Source organism: Alexandromys fortis, unplaced genomic scaffold, assembly GCF_014885135.2.
Source record: "Alexandromys fortis isolate MF-2015 unplaced genomic scaffold, M_Fortis_MF-2015_v1.1 scaffold_6, whole genome shotgun sequence".
NCBI lineage: Eukaryota > Metazoa > Chordata > Mammalia > Rodentia > Cricetidae > Alexandromys > Alexandromys fortis.
In genome coordinates, this window is record NW_026067902.1 from 22,967,006 (window position 1) to 22,987,632 (window position 20,627).

Consider the following 20,627-nt stretch of genomic DNA (forward strand, 5'->3'; position numbering starts at 1 on the left):
TGCCATTAACCAGATGTTACAAGAGGAAGCAATGAAAAGCGGCAGTTTGAGGGACCCTGACAGTACCCCCAAACAGCCCCAAATCTGTGTGTGAAAAACCTGGATTTGGGTGCCTGATAGGATGCTAAGGGAAATTATTTTGAAAAATAGAATTGAAAGGTAAGTCTATCTTTAAAAGAACAGTACAGTTTCTGATCTCTTCATTTAGCGATTCGGTGGATAAAATCTTGGGCTACTTTTCCGCAAATGTGACAAAATGATAAGGAATTCCCCTTAAAATTGAGCACGTCTCAAAAACTCTTCTTCATAAATTTGTTCTGAGATTTTCGGAGAAGTTTAAAGTAATTAATTCTTTAATATCAACATATATGCTCCTGTGACTATGTTTATTTTCTAGCTGAAAAAATAGGGAGAAGTAGCTCCAATTATTTGTGTGATGAAAATGAGGACACATTCAATATAAATTTAGCAATCATTTCGTCATATAGCACTCACTGAACAGCTCTCTGTACCAGGAATTTTGATAGGACCCAGAGCATAGAGAAGTCAACCAAACAGATGTGATTTCTGCCTTCTGAAGATAATAATCTAACTGCAGATCTTACATTAAACAAACAGCAAGTAATCTGACTGTTAAGATACTGACTGTGCACTCGAGTCGTGTTCGTCTTTCAGTTAACTCAAAAAAGAACTACGGTTTCCTGTAAAGTGTTAGGGTTTTGACTCGATTTTGAAACCCTTCCGAAAGAATTTTAATAAAAAAGAAAAAAACCAGGAAGTCTACCCAGACATACTAAATTACTTGTGAATGAATTTATGTTGGATATGAAAAATAACAAAGCCCCCCCCCCCCAAGCATCGGTGCAAGTTTTCCTAGCAATACCTTTAAGCAACAGCAGTTTCTAGGAGAATTAATGGCCGTTTTAGTTTAATGGTCGCTGGCTTCATGTTTGGCCCTCAATTACATGTTGAACTTCAACTGTTATTACTTAATTGACGTGGTTATATTTCATGCCAGCTTTTCACAATGACCTTCCTTTAAAAAAGCGAAGGTGATCTGACCCAGTAGCGTGGGCCACCAGTTGGGCCTGACATGGCTACCTTCATCCTCCTTCACTGAGTACGCGGCTGACGTGAGGCCTCTCTGCTTTGCTGCCAAGAGCCTAGTTCCCATCAGCCTGGTCTAAGACATGAGACCGCTCAGAAGAAAGACAAGTGAGGGAAAAGGAAAGCGAAACATAGATGTTGCCTTGTTAAAACGCCAAATAATCCCCACTAAGCATAGGAAGTACATCTGGTTTAGCAAATACTTTGGGGACATAAGTACGCTCAAGTAATGCCCCTGTAAAAAAATTCAATTATATGTATCTTTTCTGTACAAGTGACCCCAAATGTTTAGTGGGTGTGGGTAAGTAAAAACGACAGCCTTTGTCCTTACACAAGAAGTACACGCTACACTCACCTTATCAATGATTTGGCTTTTATATAAAGTAGGCATGGCACCAAGATTGAACCCCGCTACACTGACTGAAACAAATCAAGGCACCAAGTGAGCACTTCCTGCCCCCCATGTATTGTAGAGCGGTTTTAAAAGGCTCTTTGGAATTACTTTGATCAAGCTTTGAAATCATTTTAGTGGAGGACTATTGTATGAAATCTGTAATTTATAGTGCTTGACCTCAGCGGTCCTTTGTCTCACGGCCATATTCCAAACAATAGCAGGAAAGCACAAAACACAAGGGGAACGCAGGCCCTTCTGGTTATTATTTCGTTCCTAATCCCATCTTCCTCATTTCACCTTTAGGATCAGGCACGCTCTTCACCACACGGCCTCAGATTGGGTTTCCTAGTGACAGGAGGGTCAGGAAGATGATTAGCCTGGCTCAACGGTGTCACGCATGACCCTTTCTTGACCTAAGAGCGCTTCAGGTTGAGATAGGCAGCTTGTGCCGGTGCCCCAGTGCTGACAGGGCGGGCACACGCCCAGTGTTTGTCTGGTAAATTTCCCCTGACTTTGTTCCTTAACCCTAGTCAAGAATGTGCCCGGGGGAGAGCATCTCCTCCCATTCTTGTCACCGAATAGTTATTCTGTGATGAAGCAGTCTCCTCTCAGAGACATGGGCCATGGCAAGCTGCCCCACAATAACGGGGCAAAGTGACTCACCGAGCCGGACAGAAATTTTACTATTTTAATTCACAACTATGATCAGCTGAACACAATCATGTGGGCTCAAACACACTGTAAAATCTTCCATGTCTTGGCTTCTTTGGAGACTTATGTTATTTTATTGAGACAGAGGCTCACACTGTAGCCCTGGCTGGCTTGGAAATTGCTATCAACCAGGTCTTCTTGGCTTTGGACTCATAGATTATCTGCCTGCCCGTCCTACCAAATGCAGGGACTACTGACATTCGTCACCATGTCCAGCATCATTGGCTCCTTTTGCCAAGCATTCACTTAAGGCATCAATCTCATAGGAAATACGCAACTTTATGCTAAGTAGGGTCCTCCGGGTACCGGTGTGCACCTGGTGTAGTGGCCTGTGACTTGCTTGAATGTCACTTTTACTTGGACAGATCAGGTCAGTTGCTACTTCACAGGGGTTTCGAGGAGATTTATCTTGCTTCAGGGATCGTTGTCTACAAAGAACAAAGAGGCGAGTGGGAAGGCGTATCCACGTGGATGGAAACCCAGGAGGGTAATGAAAGCGAAGACGACCAGGAAGGAAGAACACACAGCCTGCTGTAGATTTCCTCTAACCAGAGCTCTGGGCCTGAAGCAGGTCCAAACGCGCAGACATCAGCGATCTTGGTTCTGATGCAGAAAGCAAACAGTGGGTGTAGCTCCCCAGGGAGAGTCAAGGCAACTGTTCACTTTGGTGCTGTGTGTCAATTAGTGGAGCCAGCCAGGGGGCTATTTAGGTTACCTCATCAGGGCTCTAAGCAGTCTCCTCCCTGGTGGCTCTCATGAGTTAATGCGATCCCCAAAGACAAATCATTCATTATTATCTTTTTCAGAGCGGCAGCAAGCCTGGCAGGTGACGAGCAGGTACACACTCCTACTTAACACGAATACTTTTCCTAGAGGTGGGCTTCAGAACCCCGAACCTGCTGTACCTGTAAAGTTTACACACACGCTGAAGGCGAAACAAAGAGTCTCAATTGCTTGTGATTTTAGGAAGGGGGGGGGGAGAAGGATAAAGGGGAGGAGTCTACGCAGGTGCCTTTGAATGTCAGGCGCATTGGCTTTGTTCTGTGTCGACCCCTCTCCACTCTTCAAAGGGGTCTGATGTGTTTGTGGGTGCAGTTGTGTAAGTCTCTATGGCAGAGAGAGCACCACTCAGAGCTATGTTTTACTCATATTCCTGTATCCTGGCTTGGCACGGTTCATCAGCACAGTGTACAAAATGGTTCACAAAAATATTAAAGATTTCGCTTTAACATTAATGTTCTCATGATGACAGCCATGAAAGCAAGCTATCCATCACCGCTGTCCTGGGGCTGATGTTTGGATTGCCCACATTAAAAAAATAAATAAATAAACAAGCAAACACATGTAAATGCTGTACGGCTAAGCATTTTAAAAGATTTTTTTAAATTTTATGTGTATGAGCATTTTGCCCGTAAGTATGTATGTATACCATGTGCGTGACTGCTACCCATGGAGGCCATTGGATCTCCTAGAACTGGATTACAAGTAGCTGTGAGCTGCCATGTTGGTGCTGGGATTTGATCCGGGTTCTCTGCAAAAGCAGCAAATGCTCTTAACTGCTGAACATCTCTCCAGTCCCCAGATACGTGTTTTTAAGATGACAGAAGTGACCAAGAGGTTTTAAGCTTCTCACCTGGGAGCGACATTCTTTCTTTTCCACATGTCTCTACTTCAAACACAGCAGGCACAAGGATCACACTAGTTTCGGAGTAACTCCATAACCTTACCACAGAATGTAATTTACTGTTGGTTGCTTTCTTGCTTTGAGGGGCCCAACTGGGAAGCTCCACTCATAAACATAAGGTAGTGGCTCTGTGGGGGCTACCAGAACGTTTTCATAACTTCAGGGTTCCATGTAGAAGAATCAACACGAAATGCAAGCACCTTTGGAGCTTTTAAAGTTTATTTGTGTACGCTCATCATAAATTAGGCTCATGTTAAAACAAGCAAATCTTTGACAAGGGTCTAGCAGGATATTCAATATCTGTGCAGATACATGCAATTTACTGTAACCCATACCCCGAATTCACCCCCACCCCCCACCCAAGACAAACAAAACTAGTGGCTTAGGGCATGCCGTAAAACCAGATTTTAACATCTTTCTTGAAAGCCTGCGTAGAAAGGCAATGTAGTCGTGGTCTCAAATCATCCGATTCACACACAGAGCCCGCCTGATGCTTCCTTACCGCTTACCCTTCTCGCCTGTGATTTATGGCAATCTCCCAGGAGAGCTTAACATCCTATCTTGGACCTGCCACACTTGTGGCCCTCGGCAGGAAGGCGACGGGCCAAGTTTTTCACCAAGCAGGCACAAAAGGAACCCATCAATGTGTATGGCTTTAGGTGTTTCCAAAAGTCTTGTTTTTGCTTCTAAAAATATCTATTCAACATTCTAAAAGCCACATTTCTCAGCACTGGGGCAAAGATGTTTTACTAAATAAATTTGGGGGAGGGGTGAATACAGATTAGTTTTTAATTTTCCAAAAGATAGGTTTAGAATTATTTTATTGATGTTTTGCTTCTGACTGAAGTCTGGTCTGCAGTATATAAAAGTGAATAAATTAAAGTGAATAAATACAAAATCTCTTTTATTTTGATTATTTAAAAACCGCTCTAGGATTTTTTTTCTGGTACACTTAATTCATTCAAAGCTGATTATTTATAATGTCTAAATTATCTGAGTGTTACACAATTATTTGGTATAAAATGCAGATACAAGGCAGTAAGCATGAATATACTTTTAAAAAATATCTCATAAAAATAGTGGCCAACATTGTACAGGTCAGCAGTCCTGTTCAAAGGGCCGCCGTCGACAGGGAGGCTTAGTTTTAGTACTCGGCCTCACGCAAGCCAAAGGAGCATGGTTTACATACACAATGCAACTCATCCTCTCAGGCGACGTCAGTGAAATGTTTGGGGTCCGAATAAGCTTTATGAACAGAGGACGTTCTCGTCCAGGGGTACTTCTGCGGCTTGGCTCGATGCCACAAAAGTCAGGAGGCCATAAGTTTCCACAGAAGTCCCTGTCTGCTCTGCTGAGCCCCAAATGAGAAGGCACACTTTCTAACAGACTTCCTGTCTCCAGATTTCCTAGGTTTGTGCGAGGTAATATTCCCTGATGTTAGTGCAACACCTAGTCTCAGAGTGGCCACGCAGAGAAAGGAGGGCGAGGTGGTAAGAGGTTTAGAAGGAAAAGAAGTGACTGGATGACAGGGAGGAGAACTGGAAAACCCCACCCTTCAGTCTCCACACCTTTCCTTCTGCTCAGTGTACAAGGAGAACGCATCAGGAAGGAAGCAGGATTATGACTATCTATAAACTAAGCGTGTGTCAGAGACGGAGATGCTGATAGTGAGCGGGCTATGTCCGGAGTTCTCGGCTCTTCCCATCAGCCAGGGCTGAAGGAAAGCAGAACCTTTTGATATGTTTGTCTAGAGAGGTAGGGCTGAGACTGCAGCAGCCAGGGTTCAGCTCAAGTTCAGGGCAGATGTTGCCAGAAGTTTATACTGCAGGAAAGCAGCATTGCTTCCGGCTTCTCTTCCAGGATCCTCGGGGGGTCAAGCGGTGCTGTGGCCTAAGGTGACAATGTCTGTGGGGAAGCAGGCTTTGAGCAGGATGCCCCTTTCCCGGTTGCAGTCCAGTTCCTGGATAAATCCATACCAGTAGATGACCAAGCCAGGTCCGAACCTGCAAAAACACCATAAAATGTCACGCACATCCATAAAACAGACATCTTGGAGGCACAGAGGAAAGACAGTGAGTCTAACTATACCAGCTTGCTTCGATCGCTATCGCGATGATGGCAGCGGCTGAGTACAAACCGAAGCGTTCACTTAATGCAGCTGTTGCTCCCTTGACAAACCTGTTTGCTTTCCAGCAGCCCAGCTGCTCTCAATTCACCTATAACATCTTTCTATGAAGGGCCGGGGTATGAGCTGCGGCAATGGCTCTTCAGCAGGGGAAGGATACAACGAAAGAAGGAGCAGCGACGAGCTGGGAACACCCGCCTCAGGGAGGTCGGTCTATTTCAAAGATTAAACTTGCCTACTTTTTAACAAAGGAAGGAAAAGAACGTTTGAACAACTGGGCATGGTGGTCCATCTTCCGTTATCACAGCACTCAGGAGGATTATCAGCTTGAAGCCAATCTGGGCTGTAGAGCAGGACACTGTCTCAAAAACATTTAAACAATAACTTAACGATGGGACGGATTAAGGTTCTCTCTGGCTATTATGTTTAATTCAAGTACCAGTGTGGCCAGAAGTATGTCCCGTTGCTCATTACTTCTAACTTAAAAAAAACCCTGCATCTCAAACTAGGACACCTCCAGGAGACCTCTACCCAACACTCCATCTCTGCATCGCAACCTCTGCATGGAGATGGTGTACATTCTGACTGGAAGCTCCCACAGAAACAAGGGATAGTCACAGAGATTCGTGACCAAGTATGGACAGACAGTCAAAGGCTTCAAAGTCCAACAAGCATACGTTGTGCCCCCTGAGTTATCTTCGGTTTTGTCAGCAGCCACTGATCCCTGCCAGGAAGTGGCCCTACAGGCGAATTCACCCACCAGGAAGTTGAGACCTTTAGGCTGGGTTCATAAAGATGTAATCACTATCAATCACTGGCACAGAGAGACGGTTTGCACGTCAATTTCGCGTTTTCTCTACCAAGAGTAGTTAATTAGAGGGCGGGACTACTCTTAGTGTCATGTTGCAGGAAGTGTAGAGTGAAATCATAAATTATGAACGCTGAGTTGGTGAGAGGGTGTGTAAAAACAGAGCCGCTTTCTGTATTCTAATATTACAGTGGGCTGAGCCATGCTAGGCCAAACGCATTTTCCTTCCAGGATTTATTATCTGCCGTGGTGTCCTTGCCAAAACTAATAGGATGGGCTGGGAGACACTGCCATGCACAGGACCAAGTTCAGTTGGATGTCATGGGCTGGTTTATTTGGGGATTCACATCAGTGGGTTAGCCTAGTTGTACCCAAGACTAACTTAGCCTTTTTGAGTCTCCTCTGAGGAGGAACAGTCTTTTCAAGTGGGTCCTGTGAATTTAGGGCAGGTAGGGGTGCTCTCTCATTCCTTAGCTTGCCAACTTTGAGTTAGAAGGATTAGGTTCCCTGTGCACTGGATGTGAGCACCAAGACTTGAATACCCAAGCTCATACCTGGACAAGAGCCGGCTTCCACTTAACAAATTGTTTCTTAGCAACTAGCAACCTTAATATCTCTCTCTCTCTCTCTCTCTCTCTCTCTCTCTCTCTCTCTCTCTCTCACACACACACACACACACACACACACACACACACACACAGTCCATAATGGAAACATAAGCCATTTGGTAGCTTTACTTCATAAACTGTTCTGAGATTTGTGCCAAGTGATGTTAGAGTTATCAAGGCAAATCTGGTAAGCCAAAAGACAGGCATCCCTGAGGACCTCTCAGCACACCCTAAACCACCCCATTGTAATACACCCACACCAAGGCCTTCATTCATCTGATAGCAAGCTCCACACACTTCTCTGCTTTATCAGGCGACCACTCTGGAGACCACAGTGTTCTTCAGAAAGGCATGAATATTTTTACTAATGGAGCAAAAGTATGATCCAACCAGTCATGGAGAAGAACAAAAGAATATATGGGAACCGTAAAAAACAAGCCCCATATTTTAAAGATTTAATAAAACAAAAAACACACATCACCAGCAGCGAGCGAGCCACAGCAGCCTGCGCTTTCCCTGAACAGTTAAATCACAAGCCAAAAGACTTGGAGCATGAGAGCTCTTTATGAATACGGCACTTTCTCGACAGAGAGGCCAGGCTGGGGAACAACTCAATGCTCAAGGAAACAGCTTGCTTCACTTGTGAGGCAACAACTGATATCTGGCAACCCACAAAGGTTTCGGCAGGATTGTGAACCTGAACATCTCAAGGAGCAGTTCATGGCTAGGATTCCTGGAAGAGAGCAGCCCGGAACTGGTGTAGTAATTTTTTTTGGCAGGACTTTACCATCTATCTGTCTTCAAGGCTCCTGTGGGAGTTAGGAAACACTGGAGCTTCCATGAGCTCAAAAGCTGATGGTTTTGTCCGATTAAGTAAAAATGAGCACACACGAGCTCTTCTTGTTTGCACTGACTGCTGGACAGGCTTCATAAGTGACAATGATAATATGGATTTCAGAACGTGACAAAGCTGGAACTGCAAGGACAGAATCACAGCTGGCTTTGCCCCCAAGTGCTTCTCTGAGCAGTCTCCAGCAGCTCAAGGTCCAGGGATTATTAGGTTTTGGCAAGACAGCCCTTGGGCAGAGTAACCTTTAGGAAGGAGCTGACCACATCGAGCCAGCCGAAGCTACTGTGTGAGACCATGTCTCAGAGACAAAAAAAACCACAGCAGAACCTGGACCTGAGGATGTTCTATCGCAGGTGCTGAGCCTCTGCTGCTCGGAGGCCCTTGTTGCCTTTCCAGGGCTAATCATGGTTTCACTGTCGCTATTCTCAGGGCCTTCAATGATTCCCTAATGCGCTTATATTCCCTCGAGAAGCAGACACTAGGATGAGAGTAACTACTGAACAAGTAAATCTGTTTACAAAAAAATCCCACAAAACCGGTAAATGTAACAAATACCGCTTGAGAAAGATGGGTAAGTCAAGAGCCACCAGAGACCTTGAGGACACAAAAATGGGACTTATTACTAAACAATGTCAGCCTCACAAGGATGTTAGTGTTTTTTTTTTTTTTTTTTTTTCTGGTTTCTGGCTACATTAGAGTACTTACAAACATTAAATAGGAAACTTGGTGCTTTTTGTGGGTTTGGTACCTAAATCTCCTAGGGCTCGTTCTCTACTTCATCATTTGATTCTTTTGTCTGGGACCCTGGTGAGGACAAAGACCATGTATTCTCTCCATCCACACCCTCAGCCTCATAAGACAGTGCCCAGCTCATGGCAGATGCCCATTGGGACAAGATGGAGGATATGGTCAGCAACAGAGGCCCCAGACAGTTTAGGACTGGCTGCTGCATCAGCGGGGGTCTAGAAACAGCAGTGTTGGTGGACTCAACATGACATCATCGGGAATGACCCGGAATGAGCACATTGATGGTGCATGTACAGGTCACAATGACAATAGATACAGCAATGTCTCTTCCAGGTTGAACTACCTAGTCACATGATTCCACAGTGGGAAATTCCACAGCTGATCTTGTGGTATGGGTTGTAGTAAAAGCAGAAGCGCTACAAATATGTTTTAAAATTACCAGTTGGACAGTGGTGGCACACGCATTTAACCTCAGCACTTGGGAGGCAGAGGCAGACAGACCTCTGAGTTCGAGGCCAACCTGGTCTAAAGATCGAGCTCCAGGACAGCCAGGACAACATAGAGAAAACCATGTCTCAAAAAACAACAAACAAACAAAAAATAAAATAAAAATATCTTCAGGCTATCTGTAGAAAGTATATATAAAGTACATAGAAAACATAAATAAACTTTGTCTTTAGACTTGTATCTCATCCCAAAAGATACTTCAATATACATAAGCAAATGTTCAAAATACCTAAAGAACCCAAATCTGGAACACTTGTGATTCCAAGTACTTAGTACATGGATGCTTACACTGTATTAATGCTTTCATAACATTTCCAGGTGCCACATATACTCATAAACATTTCTAACTTATGAACTCATTTAGTTCTTGTGCTAACTAACACCGGGATCTAGACTCAAGTTTACTCCTTGTTCTACAAATGAAGACAAAAAGACAAAAGGTTATTTAGTAGTAGTAACCTAAGAGCTCATGGCTAAGAAGTGGAAAAAGACCAGAACCGGAGCCCAGGCTGTCTGTGACTATACGAGCAGCAAGCGTAGGGTCCACTGACTAAATACAATGAGAAGGTGTGGAACTGAACCAGGAAAGGGGAAGTGCCTTGGTGCCAACGAGACTCTACCAAGAATGCTGTGGACAGTACTGGGGCCATATTTATAGAGAGCATCTGCCAGTTCCCACCTGGGACTGACTCAGAGGAGAATCCTACAGTGTCTGGGGAAGCTGCCAGGGTCACAGCACATGTATGACCTAGACATGAACACAGTATACCAACATGCTCTTAGCACCAATTCAAGAGGCCTCTTAGGGAGTTGATTCCTGTCTTGCCCTTTCTCTCTCTCCATCTCCTGTAGCTCAGGCTGACTTTGAACTTGCTATATCCCTGGAAACGACCTCCGTCTCTTGATGCTTGTGCATCCATCACCAATGGCTGAGATTATAGTGTGAGGCACCATTCTGAACTCGAGGCCATGCTCTGAAGGGCAGAATTAGGGAAGTTTTAAGATAGCTAAGTTTCAGATTCTGATTTAACACCCCTGCAATGGAAACATCTGAAAACACAGGTGAGCTGCCTTACAGAACAGTGTGAATGGAGCTAAGGATCAAGACTCAGCTCTCACTGATGAAGATGCTCGAAGGGCTGGAGCTGGAGCTTACTCGACCAAGTCCTGGCCTGGCACACACAAGGCCCTGAGTTTGATTCGTTGTACCATATACACAAGGTGTATTGGCACATGCCTATAGCCCTGGTACTTAAGAGGTGAAGGCAGGACGATCAGGTGAAAGTTACCAATGGCCATACAGAGAGATTGAAGCCAGCTTGGGCTACGTGAGAACCTGTCTCAAAAAAGTAACTGATTATGAATTTTTACACAAATCTTCACAGGTGCCCTGCTTTTGAGAAACTGATCTAGTTCCAGACACAGGGGGCTCAGTCACTGCCACCACTCAGATATGAATAATGTCCTCAGACTGCCATGGTCTCCTCTCTTCTCTGTGACTCCAAGATGCCAAGGCTCACTTGTGTCATGGAGTTTCTAGAAAGACTAGTTTCTTCACACTCTTCGCTGAGTGTTCAGAAGCACCGCGGAGTCCTCAAAATTGTTGCGTATCAAGACGGAAGAGAACTCTGTGTGAGGTGCTCTTGTGCCGCCTATTGCTTCGTTTCAGTCACCCGCTGGGCTCCTGTGGCTGTCAGAGCGCCTGGCCCCTATTCTAGGCTGCAATCTGGACATTCTCAACCCTGGACAACAGACCCTTGAGGGGCTGTGAAAAGGCGGCAGGAGAACGGTATACCCAGAGCACTGTGCTCAGTTGGGGGAATCTATCACAGCCTGTCTTAAAAACGTTGCTAACAGAAGTTGCAGTAGCTTTCAGTCACTCTGTTTCTTCAGAAACAGTAGACAGGACTGAAAAGCACAGCTGTTAGCCTATGGAGGGCAAAACTGTTTTTGTTTGTTTTGGAGAAGATCCGCATACTTGTTCTAACTGGTTCCACTTCGTTCCGTGGCTGGCTGTGTCTTGCACAGGTGAACAGCACCCAGAGAGGAAGCTCTGTGATGTGGGTAACACTCAGTCACACTAAAGACATGTGAAAATTCTTAGCACTGTTGTAACTAACCTGTCCCTGCACATATGGCTTGTCTTCACAGCCAGAGTGAGCCGAAAGGAAAGCCATTTAGCAACTGCATTAGGCCCCATCCAGAACTCCCTCTACCAACAGCAGGCTCACCAGTGTCGGGGGCAGGGAGAAGGGAGGCTCTGGCCATGGAGCTGGAGTAGAGGAGACAGGCTATCACGGGCACATGCCCCTAATGTCCCCAGTGCACTCTGCCTGTTGAAGCTCAGGCCTTTGCGTGGTCACCGTCTACATTAGTCATTTTTCTGCTGCTGTGACCAAACCCCATGACCAAAGTGGTTTACAGAAGGAAGGGTCCTTCCGGGCTTATGGTTCCTGATAGGGAAGGGGTCGTCATAGCAGGAGCATGGCAGAAAGCAGTAGGCATGGCTGCTGGAACAGGATGCTGAGAGTTCACACCTTCAAACACTGGCATGAAGCAGAGAGAGGGAACTCGAAGAGTCTAAAGCTCTTCGGAGCCTATCCTTGGTAGCATCTCCCAGCGAGGCTGGAAGATCTCCCCAAACAGTGCCACCAACTGGGATCAGGCATTCAAACACATGCGCCTATGGGGAACATTCTCATTTGAACCCCTAGAGCACACTGCAAAGACAGGATGGATCGAAGGATTTGTTTTAACAGTAAGGACAGTGATAGGACTTCACATCAGTGATTAAGTTGCACAGGCTGGGGTCTCTGTTTTGCTGAAGCTCTCTCTGGTGCCTCTTTTGCTTGTATGTTGACACCAACGGCTACGTGGAAGATGCTCACACAATGAGGAACTGAGCATGGTCTCAGTCACTCAGGAGGTGGAAAAAAAATGAAAGGCCCCGTCTATCTTTCCACGAGGCTCACACTGCACCGCTACAGACCGGGAAAGACCGAAACAGGCCTGCCGAGGACCTGGCGGTGTGATGTCTGGAGCCAAGCTGTACTTCTAGTCCTACTTCCGAGAGACCGTGAGAGATGTGTGTTATTTTCAGCCGCAGTCTTAGAGACAACAATTTGCTATGCGGCAATAGACAGCTAACACAAATATTCACTGTAGATCGGAGGCTAAGCATCCACCAACTTCCACTCTCCACATACGCAGCACGGAGGGTCCTGGTGGTACAGACTGGCTGTCCCAGTCACAGCTGAACCTTGAATTCATACAGAAGGAGATCATCAGTAAGTACCAACGACACACATCCAAGGCAAGCCCGTTACTGAGCAACTCTGTGTCTTCTGCCATCAGAGCTTCTTGGCTGGGCACCAGCCCCATCCTTGCTGTGTGTCTGAGACGCTGCTGTTACCCAGGGAGGGGTTCCTCCACGATCCTTCCTGTTCTGTAGTTTTGCTGTTACATTCGGCCACGGAGTTGCTAAAGCTGCAAATGTGTTGGTGGTGAAAGGTGGGACCCTCAGTCGGCTGAAGTCAATGGCTGCTGACGACGGGGGGAGAGACATAAAAAGCCGCAGCAGTGACAGCTCATGGCTGCTCCATTTTGGGGCAGACTTTGTCTCTCTCAGCAGATGCTGGGGACAGTCTAGGAAAAACAGATGCTGGGGACATTTTGTTCAGTTTTAAAAAGGCAGTGAAAGCTGCAAAGTATTTTTAAAGACTGTCACCAAGAACATATTAAAAACGGTCCTTCAGTGAGTAAATTCTTAGTTTTCCAGAAAAGCCGAGCTATCCTCAGCTGGTCCCGGGTGGCTGCAGACAGCGAACGTGCCATAGAATATGGGATAAACCCTATCAAGTGCGCTGTTCACCTGAAGGTTTTCTATAACTACTTGGGAAATCCACTCCACCAGAAAACTTGGTCCCTAATTTAGGTAGGACATGCTTCCTCTTTCTCATCTATGGGACGAAAGGGTCTCCCTGTTGTTACTACTCTCCACTATTCTGAAACGCAGGACTCTTCAGATGGCTTCTAACAACTTGAAGGGAATGGGAAGGCCTACCAGTTCTCTACGTCTGCACTTATGAGGCAGGGCTTTCAGAGAGGGTGGGGAAAAAAGATAGAAGAACTTAAAGATCTCTGGTCATTAGATGCGGTGTCATTTGGTCAAGTTAGGCCCGTTAGTTCCCAAGTGGGCTGCTGAAGTCAGTTGTAGTGATATTTCATTTGTATTTTAATAAATAAAGCTTGCCTGAAGTTCAGAGAGTAAAACAACTGCCCTGGTCAGCCTTACAATCAAGGCAGTGGTGACAAACACCTTTAATCCACACCCGTTTGCTATAGAAACTGGGTGGTAGTGGTGCATGCCTTTAATCTAGAGAAGAATATAAAACGGGGAGACAGCTCTCAGTCTCAGCCTTATTCTGAGATTCCTGGAGACAGGATCCCCATTGCAAAATGAGCCAGTGGTTGGCTATTTTGTTTCTTCAGGATGAACCCCAATTTTTGTCTCTGGGTTCTTGTTAATCATGCTACAGTCAGTTTAATATTTTTATTTCTAAAACTTTATTTTGGGCAGAAGTTTGACCAACTGTGTGATTTCTAAAGAGTCTGCTTAAATATTTACATACCTATACCAATTTCAATAACCCCAAACAAAAGGCATTTAGTATTTGCTCAATGCTTATTTTGCAACAGGTGGTATTTCAAGCCTTTCTATATGTTCAAACCAACTGAACCTCACTGCAGATCTACAAGGGGCTGTGCGATCACTGTGGTGCTTTGAATGAGAAATGTTCTTCACAGTCTTGGGCATCTGAATACTGGGTCCCGGTGAAAGGCGCTGTTTGGGTGTCTAGGCAGTGATGACTGGCTGGAGGAATTACTTCACCAGGGGCAGGATTTGAGTTTAAAAAGATTACCTAACTTCTAGGATCCTAGCTTGTTTTGTGGTTGTCACTGAGGATGCCAACTCTCAACCGTTCCAGCTGCCATGTCTGCCTGTTGCTGTGCCACTCTGTGGTGATGGCACTGGGCCAAGGTGCTTTATCACAGCGATAACACAGTAACTAACACGATTGTATTCATCTTACAGATGAAGAAACATGGACACTAAAAGGTCCAGGCTTGAACCTAAGCCGGCTGACGCTACAGGTTGCTCTGGTAATGAGAACACTATACTGTCTCTCATTACGTCTTGTGTTTATACAAGAAGTTATAACAGTGATTCAACTTTGAAAAATATTTACAACACCTGGAAAAGACAGAAAAGCAGAGGTGACTCATTAAGAGTCAGCACGGGGCCTCGGAGCCATCTGTCTGGGACTCTTCAGCAGTTTTTACATTGAAGAGTTTGCCTAGCTACTCACTCAGACTTGAATCATTTTGTTAAGAAATTATACAGAAAGAGCAACCTGTAAGTCAGGTGAAAAAAGAAAAACAAAATAGTTTCATTTGAAGAAGTGTGTTTAAAGCCCCTGATGAACAGGAGGAGGTAAGCTGGGGAGAGCCACTGTGTCCAGTTCAGAGGAGAGGAGTGCTTCCCTGGCAAAGGGGCTCAGCAATGCAGAACCTAGCCTGTGGCGATCAACAGAATAGAGGGCTGCGGTAAGTTTCACCAGGCTGAGTGAAATAGAAGCCCAAGGAAGCCTGAGAGGTGGAGTTTGCTTATTTGCCCCTTCCAGAGAAGGTCCAGGCTCGTGGAAAGGGTTAGTACTGTGAATTCTAAAGTCCCATTTCTGTCTGTCTCTGTTTGTCTGTCTATCTACCTACCTATCCCTCCATCCATCCATTTGCTCTTGTATCTAGCATAGAGATGTAGTTTATGTTTGTGTCATTAAATTGCTGTATCTTCTCAGTTCAATGATAAAAGACACATATATATGTATACACACATGCATACATACATGCCTCTGTGTGTGTGTGTGTGTGTGTGTGTGTGTGTGTGTGTGTGAGAGAGAGAGAGAGAGAGAGAGAGAGAGAGAGAGAGAGAGAGAGAGGAGAAGAGAATGTGTATTTAAAAACTGGATCTTCAAGTAAGCTTCAGTTGAAGGATGGCAAACAGTGGTATGCTGGTTGACTTTAGTTAAGTTTCTTTCCATGAGAATCTTCGTCAAATAACAACAACAATCTAGTTGTATTGATTAAAATCTTTGTTCCCAGCCCAAATCTTCTATTTTAATTCATAGCCAAACAGAAAATTCCTTCTGAAAAAGTGGAACAAACCCAAATGAAAGTTAGAAAGAGTGGAACATCAGGGAGTCATTCATATGCACATACGTGCTTTGGTTCTCATCCCGAGAGATTTGTGAGGGCTACGCTATCTTCGGAGATGTGTGCAGACATGTGCTCGTGGGACACGGCCTGTTTCACAGTCCAAAAATCCGCATGTGGTTCTTATGAAGACTTTGTTTTCAAACACATAGTTCAGGATGAAGGAGAAATAGAAAACATCTTGTAATTGTTTTAAAATAAACTCTTACGCCGTTTATTTAGTTTTTAATCTGCCTGTTGTAGATTGGCTGTGCAATTGTTAATCACTGTTGTATGTATCTCCAGACAGAGTTGTAAATATCTTTTCAGTCCAAGTGAAACATGCCTGCGAGTGTTTATGCGGAAAGTATGTGTCCTTAGGCCTGCGTGTAAATATGTGTACGTGATAACAGATTAGCCATCGTGTACTATAACATTGTAAGGTTCTGACACTACGGTCAATTTAATGCACAATGCAAATATCCCTTCTCACAGCATCTAGGAATGAAATAAAAATACAATAACTCGTTTCATTTACTTTTTTTTTTTTTTTTGCTTAGCAGGTTCATGTTTGCAAACTGAAATAACTGAAGAAGGAGAATCCTACCCTTGAATTGTTCTCACTCAGTTCATAGATCTTGGTTTTTAAAAACATGATTCAAGCAAAGCCTAATAGTGTACACCAGCAGTCCCAGCACTGTGGAGGTAGGAGGAGAAACAGGGGTTCAAAACCAGTCTTGGCTATATGATAAGTTCAAGGGACAGCTTGGATGCTATAAGACCCTGCCACAAAACAAAACAAAACAAAATCAAAAACAACAACAAAAGAAAACACCCTTAAATCAAAAACAAATTAAACCTAAACTCCCACCCCCACAAAAGGGGCAAAACAACAGTCTCATCTTTTCTAAGCAACTTATTTTCTATAAAATTTAAAAATAGAAAAGTAGGGGGTTAGAGAGATGGCTCAGTGGTTAAGAGCAGTGGCTGTTCTTCCAGAGGATCTAGGTTCAATTCCCAGCACCTACACTGACACTCACAATTGTCTGTAACTCCAGCTCCAGGGAATTCAACACCTTCACACAGACACATATGCAGGCAAAACATAAAAATACATGAAATAAAAATAAATTATTAAAAAAATGAGAAAGTAAATCATATGCTGATTCGCTTCAGGCTTTCATGCCACATATAAAATTAACAAAGAGTTTTCTATATTGAAGACAAGGTAAGTCCATATACAAAAACAACCCAAATGACCTAAAATCTCCTCCATGTTTACGTAACTGGACATTGCCAAGTCCACAGCAAATGGAAAATGGGTATTTTCTTTCTTTGTACTATGTTGGGCATTCTTTTTTTTTCTTTTGGCTTTTCAAGACAGGGTTTCTCTGTACCTTTGGAGCCTGTCCTGGCACTAGCTCTATGTAGACCAGGCTGGTCTCGAACTCACAGAGATCTGCCTGCCTCCTGAGTGCTGGGATTAAAGGCATGCGCCACCGCTACTTGGCTATGTTTGGGTATTCTTAGATGGCATACCTGGCATCTTTCCGTCCCAGGAAAGATTGCTCCTCAGAAAGAGAAATGGAGTAAAATCAAAAGGTATTTACTCTGTTTTCTTGGAGAGCTGTCTACTTCTGGTCTGGGCTAGCACCTCTGAGGTTCCGTGGTAGGAACCTACATGTAAACTTGCATGTTCAACCTGAATAGCAAGCAACCAGACACCACAGAAAAGGTTTTCACAATTTCACAATTATGGCACAAAATTTAATAACAATGTTGAAACAAATCGGTCTCCATTTAAATGAACACGTAGGTTGCTGAAAAAACCCAAATGCAAAAGGATTCACCTGAGAAGAATAATTACATCAATAATGTGTTATTTGGCAAGTCTTCCTAGAAAAGATGAGTTTTCAATGATGCTGTATTTATTCAGCATTCAAGGACTATTGGTTCTTTAACATTTTTCAGAAGACAGTCCACGTCCTTGGACGGGAAGAAGATGGGGCAGCAGCGGAGTGGCTGCGAGAGAGGTGGAAACCTTTGGGATTCACGCAGGGCCAAGGTCGGCCCACACTGAAAGTACCAAAGCTCCGAGAATGAGCGAATACTTCAGGCACACTTGGTGCAAATCACATCCATCCACCTAGAATTTATTCCCCAGCCTTCTTCCAAAAGTTGGGGGTGGTTTACAAAATTGGTTGTGTGAATTATTACATGTTTTCTCAGTTATTTCCCCGGGGAGACATGGCAAAGGCAAACCCGTCATTTTGGCTGATTTAGTGTTCGGTGTCAGAGAATTCATAATTGATATGACAGCCATAATGGATATGATCACTGGATTGGCAAAGCCTGGCCTGACAAGCGGCAGCCATGCCGGTACTGACCGCTCTGCCCACTGACTTGCTCTGGTAAATCCAGGGCTTATTTCCCAAGATCTCATGCCCAACTTCCTGGAGATTAGAAACGCATTACTAAATAGAAAGTAGTTTTTTACACACATTTTACACACATAGTGCTTATGCCAAATATGTCCCCCCCTCAGGTAGACTTTTATTGTTAGAAACAGGACAGATGGAGTTTCTTTTACTTGGACTCAGTTTGGTAAAGACTGCAGGGTAACTCAGAGTTCAGTGAGACGTTTATCTCAAGGCACTGGGAGATTTATAGGTTCTGAATATATAAAAGTCTGCTTTCAAAAAAATCAGAATCTTCATCCCTGGTAAAGTCAAATAATCAAGGGATTAAGGCTGACGTGCACTTGCTCTATAAATCTGTCATTATACAAGTGTGATACCACGCTCCAGGTATGCAAGATCCCGATTTGCTCTAAATGGGTAGTTAAATTTCCTCTTCTTTACAGCAAATATTTCACGATAAGGAGGATCTCTTTTGCTAACCAAATCATGAGTACGCCCCACCACGCCCCCCAAATAAAACCACTCCATCTTCCATATTCATGAAAGGAAATGGCTGGAAATGAGCAAAACAAACTAGAAGCTAAGGGAAAAAAAAGATCAGAAGTCGGGTGGTGGTGGCGCACGCCTTTAGTTTCAGCACTCGGGAGGCAGAGCCAGGTAGATCTCTGTGAGTCGAGGCCAGCCTGGTCTACATAGCACGTTCCAGGACAGGTTCCAAAGCTACAGAGAAACCCTGCCTTGAAAAAAGAAGGTTAATGAAAGTGGCAAAAAAAAAAAAAAAAAATCTACCACCCCCTAAAAAACATTGTGTTTGACAGCTATCAAACACACATTTTTAGAATTGAGGCCATTCCCATTTCAGCGTACACAGGACTCGGTGTTTGTTCAGTGGGGTGTGAGGCAGCAAACCCGTGTCTCTGCTGTAGACCCTGCATACCTGACCACCAAATGAAACCCCTAACTGCTGATAAATCACAGGGAAGAGAATCTCATTTACAAACAAGAGAATGAGCCTTGATTGAAGCCACCCTGTCCTTGTCTGGTGGCTGAGATTGGCAGTGTCTGGGAGAGGATGCTATGGCCTCAGGCCTGGGAGAAACCACAAGTACTGTGGTCCCTGGAAACACTTCCCTTTCAGGCTTTGTCTGTAAGGACTTGTGGGAATTTGCTGTTAAGAAAACAAACAAGCAAAACAAACCCCAAACCATAAAGCAATCCAAAAAAGAATCCCCCAAAACCCTGAAGCCCACCCTGTACACAGGTAGCTTTTCCTTCTTTTCAATACAGTCCTTTTAGGTAGGCCTTTGTTTACAGTGGCTTTTATCTAGATGATAAGGTTGTAAAAACACCAATCAAATGAAGTACTGCTATTCTCACCCCTGTTTTATTTTTCCCTTTCCTTTCCAAATACCTTAAGGTGCTTAAGATAAGTGAAGAGATACCCAACTATTAAAGTGAACAGATGTGTGTGTGTGTGTGTGTGTGTGTGTGTGTGTGTGTGTGTTTGTGTGTATGAGACACAGGGATTTGCCCTCCTGGACCACAAACACCACCCTGGAGTCCTCTGTCACAAAGGTTAGCAGAGGCCTGCAGGCCTCAGAGCTTCACTTCTCAAAGCAATACACACACTCTGCTCATCTTTCCACCACCAACCAGATGGCCCCTCAGAAGAGATTCATAAGGCTTCTTGATGTTGGCATGAGGCTTTCCACATGTTTACAACTCGCCTTTCCCTCCAAAGACTCACATGCAAAAAAAAAAAAAAAAAAGGCAAAACATACATAAGAAAAGAAAAACAAAAAGGGCAATATGAATGTGAACTTGAAAAGCTAGTTTATTGCTGTCAAACTTCTTAGTCAGTGAAGGTGCCCCTGGTAAGAGTCCTAAAGGCTTAGTTGAGTTAGTGCAAGAGTCAGAGAATGAGCCATGAGCTGGGACCCTACAGTGACTAGGGAGACTGCTGTAGGGCCGAAGAAGCCCTGTCCCACTCCAGAATGTCCCTGCCTGCAGGGTCAGGAGCACACCAGGAGCACACCAAAGCCAAACACAACTTGGGGAGGAAAGGGTTTATTTGGCTTACACTTCCTCATCACTGTTCAAATGAGGGAAGCCAGGAAAGGAACCAGGAGGTAGGAGCTGCCATAGAGGAGTGCTGCTTACTGGCTTGCTCCTCAAGACTTGCTCAGCCTGCTTTCCTATCCAACCCGGGGACACCAACCCAGGGATAGGCCCACCCACAATTGGCTGGGCCCTCCTGCACCAATCACTAATTAAGAAAATGCCCCACAGGCTTGTTTGCTTACAATCTGACCTTTTGGAGGCATTTTCTCAACTGAGGTTCCTTCTGCGCAAAAGACTAGACCAGCAGTTCTCAACCTGTGGGTCTTGACCCCTTTGGAGGTCACATATCAGAT

General features: G+C 44.6%; 1 protein-coding gene across 3 annotated transcripts in view; it reads right to left on the minus strand.

Annotated features, from left to right (window-relative positions):
- Positions 1-20,627, minus strand: part of Cdin1 (CDAN1 interacting nuclease 1) — a 236,807-nt gene that overhangs the window by 19,450 nt on the left and 196,730 nt on the right. For 2 of the 3 annotated variants that reach the window (XM_050133933.1, XM_050133913.1), the window contains one exon: positions 4,104-5,899. The exons of the other annotated variant lie outside the window; for it this stretch is intronic. In XM_050133933.1, coding sequence (XP_049989890.1) covers positions 5,787-5,899 — 113 coding nt within the window. In that variant the 3' untranslated portion in view covers positions 4,104-5,786. Of the gene's footprint in view, positions 1-4,103; positions 5,900-20,627 lie in introns of those variants that run through there. 3 annotated transcript variants of the gene reach the window in all.